Here is an 11,435-nt window from a genome sequence, read left to right as displayed (position 1 = left end):
TGAGTCCCAAATATTAAATTTTAAAAAATGCTAATGCTATAACATTTTAATGAAATAATCTTTGTGCCTATAATTTTATGTAATTTATTGAGAAATTTGAGAGACGTGAACGGTTGTTAGCCAACTTACAATGGAGCCGACAAAGCTTTGTATTTGCCATGTTAGACCTTAGGAGAGATCTCATCTTATAATGCTGGTAATGCATTATTTCTTCTGCATAATAAATGTTATTGTTTAATGAATCATTAACATTGATTCTTTTGTTGCACATTCCTAACAAAATTATAGTGCTTTTAAGGAGTGCTGACAGGACTAATTTCTAATCTTGGTTTTTATAACTTGTTCTTCCTTTATACAATACTGCCAAGTAGAACCAAGCAGTCTAAGGAGGGAAAACTTCCAGCAGCAACACGTTATGTTTCACACTGATTCTTGTGAGTCAGCTCAATAATATGCTGTTTTTGAAGGTCAGCAGCAGGCAAGAAAAAGCAGAGAAGTAATGCATGAAGTTTTAAAGTGCATACTACACACAAAAAAATCTCTATGTAACTAGTAACATAAGACTGCTTTTGCTTTTAGATTTCCCACACTGTGAAGTTACTGCTCAAAAACACGATTACTTCTCTATGGAACTATGGCCATGGTGTAACATTTGTATAGCATACTAAAAGAAAACCAACTAAATACACTTTTAAAAAACGCTCCCTTTTTCAAAAGAAATATTTTTATTGATTTCAGAGAGGAAGAGAGAGAGAGAGAGAGAGAGAGAGCGAGCTGGAAACATCAATGATGAGAGAGAATCATTGATCAGATGCCTCTGGGGATCAAGCCCACAACCCCAGGAATGTGCCCTGATCGGAAATTGAACAGTGACCTCCTGGTTCAGAGGTCTACGCTCAACCACTGAGCCATGCCAGCCAAGCAAAATGCCCCCTTTGAAACATCAAGTAACACTTTGCATTTTAAAAATAATATAGTAGCCCGGCTGGTGTGGCTCAGTTGGTTGAGTGTCGTCCCATGCACCAGGAGGTCATGGGTTTGATTCCTGGTCAGGTCACATGCCCGGGTTATGGGCCTGAGTCCCCAGTGTCGGGTGTGCAGGAGGCAGTTGATTGATAATTCTCTCTTGTTGATGTTTAATCTTTCTCTGGCTCTCGCTTCTCTATGAAATCAATAAAAAATTTTTTTACAGTAATATAGGCCTGTGTGCAAAAATATTGCTCAACAAGAAGGTATAAAAAGAATTATGTGTCATAATATCATACCCCAGGTATGCAAGGCTTGTTCAACATTTTAAAATCTATTAACCAAATCCATCACATCAATAGACTAAAAAAGAGAAATCACATGATCTTTTCAATAGACACAGAAAATGCATTAATAAACTCCAACATGCGTTTATGACAAAAACTTTCAGCAGCCTAGAATTAGAAGGGAACTTCCTCAAGTCAACTTGATAAAGGTTATCTGTAAAAGGCCTAGAATAAAATATAGGGAGAAAGCTTTGTGACAGTGGTCATGGCAATGAATTTTTGGATATGACATCAAAAGCACAGGCAACAAAGACATAAATATTCAAGTGGGACTATATCAAACTAAAATGCTTCTGTATAGTTCAGGAAACAATCAACAATATAAAAAGGCAGGCTACCAAATGGGAGAAATTATTTGCAAATCATATATCTGATAAGGTGTTAATACCCAAAATATATAAGATTCATATAATTCAATAGTAAATAACTATGATTTTAAAATGCACAGAGAACCTGAAAACTTCTTTTCTCAGAAGACATGCAGATAGATGGCCAACAGTACATGAAAAGATGCTCAACATCAACAATCACCAGGGAAATGCAAATCAAAACCATGATGTGTTATTACCTCATACCTGTGAGAATGGCTATTATCAAATAACTTTGCCAACAAGTGTTGGCAAAGATGTGGAGAAAAGGGAACTCTTTACACTGTTGGTGAGGATATAAATTGGTGCAGTCATTATGAAAAACAGTATAAAAGTTCCTCAAAAGCTAAAAGTAGGATTACCATATGATCCAGCAATTCCACTTCTGGATATTTATCCAAAAGAAACAGCAACATTAATTGGAAAATATATCTGCACCCTCATGCTCATTGTAGCATTATTTATAATAGCTAATACATGGAAACAACCTAAGTGCCCATTAATGGATTAATGAATAAAGAAAATGTGGTATATACAGGGTGTCCCAAAAAATGGATATACACTTTGAATAATCTACTAATTCCAACGGGTTAAATTTGAAAAGAAAAAAACATCAATTGAACTATCAGCTGTTAAAGTGTATATACATTTTTTGGGACACCCTGTATATGCAATGGAATATTATCCAGCCATATTAAATTTATTAATTTTTGGTGGTTACTAGAAATGAAGGCATGGGGGACTGGGCAAAATGGGTGGATGTGGTCAAAAGTTACAGACTTTCAGTTATAAAATAAGTCCTTCAGGTATAATGTATAGCATGGCATCTATAGATAATAGCACTGTCTTGTATATTTAAAAGTTTCTAAGTTAACAGTAGTCATCACAAGAAAATAATTTGTAAGTAGATATGATGATGGATGTTCACTAGACTTATTGTGATCATTTATATATATTGAATCATGCTGAGTACCTGAAACTAATATAATGCTATATGTCAATTATGTATCAATTAAAACTAATTTTAAAAAAGGAAAGAAAGCACACTTTAATTCACATCTAACTTCCTGTGTTCATTCTCAACGAGGTTCAAAAGGGACGTGATTAGTGAACATTGGATTTTAACACTAGTAACAAGGTTTACATCTAGTTTGCAGAACTAGGCATTATGTCAGTGTTGGACTGGACAGGGCAATTTGATATGCCAATTTTGTGGCCCTAATGTTAGTAAAGTACCATCACCTTTTATTCTTAAGAACTCCAGGCAGTGATAAAATCTGTGTGATACTCAGGTTATAAAAATGAGCAATACATAATCTTGAAATCAATTTAGGGCTAGAAGATAGGATGCTGTGGTATTTTATTAGACATATTCTACCATCAGGTTGATGTAAATGAGATATAAAAATGATGAAAACTCTTAGAAATAGAATAGAAAGAATATGTTTTTATTATTTAATTTTTTAATTCTATAATAAATTTTCATGAGGGGCTGTGTCAGGATACAGCATCTACCTATTTCTTTCTTGGTTTATGACATGGACTCCTTGAGAAGAACTAGCCAATGATACAAATTATGTATGTGATAATTAATTATTTTTATTTTTTTATTATTTTAAAAAATACTTTTATTGATTTCAGAGAGGAAGGGAGAGGGAGAGAGAGATAGAAACATCAGTGATGAGAGAGAATCATTGATTGGCTGCCTCCTGCACTGCAATCCGAACATGTGCCCTGACTGGGAATCGAATTGTGACCTCCTGGTTCATAGGTCAACGGTCAACCACTGAGCCACGCTGGCCAGGTGTGATAATAAATTTTAATTCAGTGAGTATTCTTATGTAAGGACTATAAGGCCAGATATAAAATAGTAACTAAAGATCTTCCAGGGGATCACTTTCTCTTTAGAGTTTTGTCTTGGGTTAAATGTCATTCTATAAATTATTTTGAATTACCGGGAAGCAAGATTCCTAATGTAATGTGTCAACTATCTCTGGGGATTATCTGGGAATAGAATTAGGGACCTTTATTATGTGCTAAAAGGGTTTCTTGGGAGGTTAATTAGGGAGGAGAAAACCATCTAGTCTCTCTTCCTCTTTTTGAATTCTCAAACACTAATAAAAATAAACATTTAAGAAATTGAGTATATTCTAGAAAAAAAACTCAAATGACAAAAATTAGGAAAGACAAATTCTTTGTCTGCACTAAATGATGATATAATAGTGCCTGTCCCCAAATGTTTTGGGCAATCATGGTGCCTAAGAAAGTTGGGGTACTTGCCCGGAGAATCATTAAGTGTTCATCCTTCAACTGCATTAGGTATCTCAGTAAAAGGTCAGTTTCTAGCATTGTGTCCCCCAACACCTAACCCAGTGTCTGGCACATTAAAAGAAATCAATAATTATTGATCATTCAACACATTTATTCACTTATTCATTTACCAATCCATTCATCCATCCATCTATCCATTTACACATTTATTCATTTAATTAATTATCCATCCAGATTTTTCACTACATGTACTCAGAGAAGCCAGAAAAAAAGAGTAAAGGGTAGGGGTTTGGGTATTTACTTAATCTCCAGCACATTAAAAAAAAAATCCAATTATTGAACACTTACATTTATTCATTTAGCTATTCATCCATCTATTTATTTAATTATTATTTATCCATCCAGATTTCTCTCTACATATATTCAAAGAAGCCAGAAAATTTGTAAAGGGTAGGAGTTGGGTATTTACTTTCTCTAAGGAAAGCATTAGGTGTTTGGTAATAAGTTAGTTATCGCATATTTTACAGGTATGCACCAAATATGTCCTCATTCTTGCTGTGCATGTTCTTTATGAATTCAAAACCATTTGGCTAAATTGTGATTGTCATTATTAATCCCTAAATAATTTGCTTACCACCCCCACCATTAAGCACATCTTTCTTTCTGTAGTTCTTGATTTATCTGGAATTCATTACTGTGTTTTTTGAGGTAAGGATCAAAACTGATTCTCTTCCACACTAATATTTAATTGCTTTATAGATTTTTTAGAGTTCTGCACTTTCCCAGTGTTACTTATTTGGTGTTACTGATATAATTTATTCAAGAATGGTAACTCAGAGCTCCAATAAAGTGAAATAGGCCTCTATCAAGATTGACCAATAAATGTAAATTTATGTTTTACATTATAGAGTGTGGACCTCATTTTAAAAAAATGTTTTTGATTAATAACTGCCATAGACTACACTGCATCAGAGGGTTTCTTTAAGCAATTTCTGCAGCTATAAATAGATTTGTTGATATCACTTTGGGAAGCCACTTATGTTTTGTTTTTTTTTGTAGAACAGGCATGACTTCAACAAATATTACCATTGATGAGTACAGTGAGTTTAATTTTCTGGACTAGCCTTGTCATCCAGCTGTATAATCAAAGGTATTGCAATCTTGAGGCTCAGCAACTTTTATTGTTTCATTTAAGTTTTGTTTAATCATGTGATTTATGGGGAAGGGTGGGGTCAGGATGCGGAGGAGTCTAGGTATAAAAAAACAGGGATGAATAGGACATTTTAGTTTCCTTTCAGAGCAGTGGTTCTCAACCTCTGGCCCTTTAAATACAGTTCCTCATGTTGTGACCCAACCATAAAATTATTTTCGTTGCTACTTCATAACTGTAATGTTGCTACTGTTATGAATTGTAATGTAAATATCTGATATGCAGGATGGTCTTAAGCGACCCCTGTGAAAGGGTAGTTTGACAGCCAAAGGGGTCGCGACCCACAGGTTGAAAATCGCTGTTTCAGAGTGATTTGATACCACACTAGAGGCCTGGTGCATGAATTCCTGCACAGGTGGGGTCCCTCGGCTTGGCTGGCGATTGAGGCCTATGGGGGGAGGGGGCAGCTGGCCGGGGGACCACGGGAGGTTGGCCAGCTGGCCCCCTCCCTCTGATTGGGGCTGATGGGAGGGTTGGTTGGGGGGGAGGGGCCAACTTCCCATGGCCTCTCCTCCCCCACCAGCTGGCCCACCTCCCATGGCCCCTCCCCACCTCCAGCTGACCAACCTCCTGCAGCACCTACCCCCAGCTGTCCAACCTCCTGTGGCCCTGTGGCTCTCCCCACTGTCAGCCAAACTCCCGTGGCCCCTCTCCCCACCAGCTGGCCAACCTCCTGCAGCCCCTCCCCATGGCTGGCCAACCTCCCATGGCCCTGTGGCTCTCCCCCGCAGCACTAGCCAAACTCCCGTGGCCCCTCCCCCCGGCCAGCCAGCCAATTTCTCATGGCCCCTCCCTCCAGCCAGCCAACCTCCCATGGGCCCTCCTCCCCACTGGCCATACTCCTGTGGCCCCTCCCCCACACCAGCTGGCCAACCTTCTGTGGCCCCTCCACCCCCACCTGTCCAGCCCCCCTGATGGGCCATGATGGAGAGGGGGAGGGGCTGCAGGAGGTTGTCTGTGGGAGCGCACTGACCACCAGGCTCCTGCATTGAGCGTCTGCCCCCTGGTGGTCAGTGCACGTCATAGTTACTGGTTGACCAGTTGTTCCGGTCATTTGGTTGTAATGGACGCTTAGGCTTTTATATATATAGTTTAAACAACCCCTCAGGCAGGCATTTGATAGTCATTTGATTGTGTGCCCCTGCCAATTTCTCCATTTCTGTCCACCACACTATACTCCATGAAAGTCTGTGAATTCTGGGCTAGATGGACAACTATTTAGGGTCCCTTGCTTCCCAGGAGAGTTTTTAGTTGTTTTTATATTACTCCAGATCTCCCATTTAGTTACTGTTCCATGTATCCTTCTCAACAAACCCGTGTTTATGTGACCACCATGTCATATGAACCCAGCAACTCTTCAAAACTGATACCTCATTAAGAGTCTCCTTTTGTTTGTTTTTTATTTTGATGGGGGTGAGGGTGGGATGAGATGGCAATCTGTTGTGTATGCTTTTTCCAGTTTTATTAAGACCTAATTGACATACATCACTGTATAACCTTATGGTGTGCAGCATAATGGTTCAACTTATATGCATTGAAATGATTACTGCTATTAGTTCAGGTTTCTATGTGCAACTTATTCTACAACTTTGAATAATGTCATTATGTTTTGAAAATCTGATAGGATAAATACTTCAAAAACCTCATTTGTCACTTTTCTTTAGATGACTTTTACAGTCACTCTAATATTGTACTAATTGTTGTTAATAATATGTGCTAATTTCCTGCACATTGCTACCTGACTTCATTTGGTATGTCTTCCTTTTTGTCCTCTTATGTTTTTATAATTTTCAATTAGTAAATCTCAAGTATTCCATGTAAAATTGATATTAAAAATAAATTTATATATTGTCAATAGAATCTCTATTGTGTGGCTTTTTAATGTGTTAAAGCTTTGCAGCTTTAATTCTTTATATTATGTCAATAGTTGCTATTAATTGTGACTTAATTTTATACAAGTTTTGCAGCTGTGTAATAATTTAGTTGATTCCCTGTAGTATTGTGGATAATTGCTAGTGGTTTGCTTACTGAATGTATTCTTTTTTTTCTTTTCTAAAATATATTTTTATTGATTTCAGAGAGGAAGGGAGAGGAGAGAATCAATGATTAGAGAGAATCATTGATTGGATGCCTCCTGCATACCTCACACTGGGGATCAAGCCCGCAACCTGGGTATGTGCCCCAACCGGGAATTGAAATTTGACCTCCTGGTTCATAGGTCGATGCTCAACCACTGAGCCACGCCAGCTGGGCTCAATGTATTCTTTATCCCACTTTCTCATCAGCCTCCCCAACTTGGAAACTTACCCTCAACTCAACAACCCTTTTTCCCCTATCCCCGAACCCTATGCCCCACCCTCCTAATTCCTCCATTTCCTTCCCCCACCACTCCCTGCCCTGTCCACTCCACCCCCCCCCGCCAGTTCATTTCCCCCATCCTGTCCATCCCCTCACTCAATTACCGACCCCATCCACTCCCTTACTTCACCTCACATTCTCCACCTCCAACTCTCCCATCCTGTCTACTCCCTCACCCCTCCACTCCCCCTTGTTCATTTCCCCCTCACCCAATTTCCCACCCCATCCACTCCCTCACCTCACACTCTCCACCCCCATTCCCCCCATTGTGTCCACTCCCTCACCCCTCCACTTCCCTACCCTGTTCCCTTGATGGTGTTGGACGCTGAAATGATCAGGACACAATTTGCACTTAACCACTAAATCTTTATTAATTGAATTTATTATAACATCAATATTAGTAATTTGAGAGAAATAGAGTAAAGAGAATACAGCAATAATAATGGGGGAGGATAGGGATGTGGGACAGGGGTAGGGAGAAGAGGTAAAAAGGAGGGCGACTGATGGGAGCAACTTTTCTTACTCATCACTTCCATTTCTTATGCACCATTTTTGTATAACTTTCATGACTATTCACCATACATCATATCAATGTCATTTCAGCAACCATTTCTCAAAGGGTATCTATCCACCCTGTCACTCACTAAAGACTTTGCTCACAATCTTAATCCCTGGAGTTAATACCCAAGGCAAAGAGCCTCTATTAAATGATCTATTTAATCACCTTTGAACTTTATCCCACTAGGGTTTTTTTCCATGTTCCAGTCACCCTAAATAGGCTAATCTCCCTGCAGTTCCCTCCGAGTTTATTTGAAATTATTAAAGGTAGCAATCACAGGATAAAGGATCACAAGTACATATGTCTACTTATAGAGATATCTAATATATAATCATGCTGTTTAACTAATCCCACCCACTTAAGATTACTATTAATCCCTCCCACCCTAAAATTACTTATGATTATATATATCCCCTATTCATTAAAGTGATTACACAAAGAAATAGTAACAATGCAATTTTCCACAGACCAATTCGATAGCATTCTACAATCTGAAACAACAGAGAACTTTCCCACAAGATTTGCTCTTCCAGATGAAAATGTAGCTTGGTTCCCACTGGCTTTTCATCTATGCAGGTGGTCTTTCATTTCCGCTCAGGTCTTTCCCAGCAGTGTTCTCTGTTGCCAATCTTGAAATTCAATCTGATGTTAGATGTCTGTGGCAGATGACAACTGGATCAATTCAGGAGTCTAAGAGGTACCTGCAAACTTAAACAGAAATTCAGACTGCCCTTTTTGTGAACCTGTTAGTTCACCGTGCTACCTCACATGATTTAATCAAACTAATTCTTCATTTTCCAGCATCTATTACAAATACCTCATTGCTCAAACTGAATTGACCCTTCAGAAACGTATGTAAACTTCTTCAATATTCTAGCAAGATGACCTTAGCTAGTTTTCCAAGTTTGCTTAAAAATGGGAGCTCATACCTTCTTCTTCCTTGATTTTTCAATTAACTCTCTGAATTTGGGCCAAAAGTCATTCAATTTTGCCAATTTGTTTCAAAGGGTCGACTATTGGCTTGGTTTAATAATTGATATTGCTTTATTTATCTACTTTGTTTTTATTTTGCTCCCTAATTTCTTTAGAAATTTAATTACTTTGCTCTTTTCTTTAAGAATAAAGGCATCTGTTGGAAAATGCCCCGAAAATTTAAAATATCCAATTAACATAAGTTTGATCAACAGCAACAAATTAAATCCATTGATTGAAAGGAAACTTATTACAATTCTGATGCTAACAATAAATTTGAGATCACTTATCTTTAACACCTACATTTATAGACAGCATATATAGCAATACAACATAGCGCACACTGCCAAAAGTTTTTCACAAGCTTTACTAAACAGCCATATGTGTGTCAGGGACTTCATCCGTGCTCTTCCTGACTGTTGTTGTCACAGGCCAACGTCTCCAGGCTTTTGCTTGCAGTGATGGCAAATGTCCGTGTGCACATGTTGGGCTGCAGACAATGAGCCATTTCTAGGCCCCCTGCAGCTTGAAGATCAATTGACAACTATAAATTTGACACAACACAACTTGAATTCAAAGATATGGAGGATGGATTGATATCTGAGGTAAACGGAGTGACGCTTCAAAATAGTCCAGAAGCACAAATGCACCATTTAAAAAATAATGACGTACTTTAAAAACACATGAGTGACTGACAAGTTGTCTGATTCCATTGAAAAAGAAAAAGAAAGTTGTTTTGGAGTAAATAGCCAATTAGGTATCTTCTTTGGATTTGCATATTTGTGTGTGTGTGTGTGTGTGTGTGTGTGTGTGTTTTAGAGGCCTAATTGTTAAAACTAAAATTACATATGATGTTAAAATAAAAGGTTGAAGATGAACAAGATGAACTATTATACAAAACTCCAGTTCCGAGGAGCCTCTAATTCACAGTGTTTGTTAAGAGAAGTTCACAGTATTTTACATTACATTACTTACTCGATTTTAATTAGCTTAACTCTAACATAGTAAGAATTGAATAGTACTTTGTAATTCAATGGAAATAATATGAGCAGTCCCACTCTAAAGTTGTTAAAAAGGATACCACTAATCTACAGCTAAAATATTTAAGTATTTAAACATGCAAGAATAAGGGTGAATGATAATGAATAGTGAAAGATGATGTTGATGAAACAATGAAACTTCACCATTAAACTCCTCTTCCTGATAGGCAATTAGAAATATATACATATCACATTGTTTTCTACTGCTTAAGGGGTGTTTTGGCAATTGGAGACTGTGTAGAAACACACTCCTTTACTCCTGCTTCTTTCTTCTCCACGCGTGGCAGCAAAATGGAGCCTCAGCAACCAGGCAGGAGGGATGACACAAATCCTGCAGCAGGGCTAATGGCAGTAGTAAGGAATTAAACAGAAAGAGAGGTTAGACAAACAGTTCAAGGTAGTAGCAGCAAGGGACCAGGCTAAAGGAAATCAGGCAGTCCCCGGGAGACCCCAGATGATGTCACTGGACTGAAGACAACGTTTGGGTTGTCTGTTGCTTTGAGTCATTTGACTTGTTTTCTGAGGCCTTTTATTCATTGGCAACCGGATTTGAAGCTCACTACAGAAGTCCATATCCCCAAGACAGTCTCCTGTGCCCCAATTTCTCCTCCTCAAAGACATTCCCCCCAGGCATGAGTGTGGGTACCCATGTGAAGGCACACTCAACAGGCAAGAGTCCATCTGAAAGGGCACTTCCTTCTCCAGCCCGAGGTGCTCCTGTGGCAGGGATCTGGCCTGCTCCCGGGAGAATTAACTGGTCAAGTTGCTGCTCCTTGAGAATTAACAGAATCACAGAATCACAAAAGAGAAGTTTGAAGATGGTGAAGTGTCTCAGGGTGCAGCAGAAAGATCACGGAAGCCGTTTCATACTGCACCAGTTCACTGTGGCTTCCTTCATAAGGCGGCGGTCCTCCCATCATATAAAGAGAGAACCGAAACTGCAAGAAAAGTTATATCCTCCTCCTCTTTGTCTCCCCCTCTGTAGAGAAAACAGCATTTCGTGTGTTGGCATCAGCTTCTCCGTAAATATTTCCGAGATGTACTGGGAGGTCAGCTTACGAATTTTACTTAGAATTGGCAGTTAAAGAAGGTAATTTGTTGGTCAATATTCTGTGGCTCCCAGAGATCTTTGGGTGGTTTCAGGCTGTGCGCCAGTCCAGGGTGGCCCTGACCTTCCGTGGCTCTTCAGAGGTGACAGGTTGGCCTGAAGATACAGGGGCCCAGGTGAGCACACAGTCACTGACTGAGAAGCTGCCCAGGAACACACGTTGAGGGCAGAGATCCTGGAGGATCTGACAGATTCACAGGCTGCTGTAGGAGGGCGGCGGCGGCGGCGGCGGCGGA

The 11,435-nt window shown here is 39.1% G+C and overlaps 1 protein-coding gene across 1 annotated transcript in view; it reads right to left on the bottom strand.

The window, feature by feature from the left end:
- Window positions 1–7,865: 7,865 nt before the first annotated feature.
- The window catches only part of PEG10 (paternally expressed 10), an 11,486-nt gene continuing 7,916 nt past the window's right edge, over window positions 7,866–11,435 (bottom strand). Inside the window, 1 exon segment of the mRNA XM_006779267.2 lies at window positions 7,866–11,428. Within this exon segment, the coding sequence (XP_006779330.1) occupies window positions 11,393–11,428 (36 nt within the window). The 3' untranslated portion in view covers window positions 7,866–11,392.

The sequence above is a fragment of the Myotis davidii genome, unplaced genomic scaffold, assembly GCF_000327345.1.
Source record: "Myotis davidii unplaced genomic scaffold, ASM32734v1 scaffold187, whole genome shotgun sequence".
NCBI lineage: Eukaryota > Metazoa > Chordata > Mammalia > Chiroptera > Vespertilionidae > Myotis > Myotis davidii.
The sequence above is the reverse complement of the archived record's forward strand: the minus strand, read 5'-3'. Positions and strand labels throughout refer to the sequence as shown.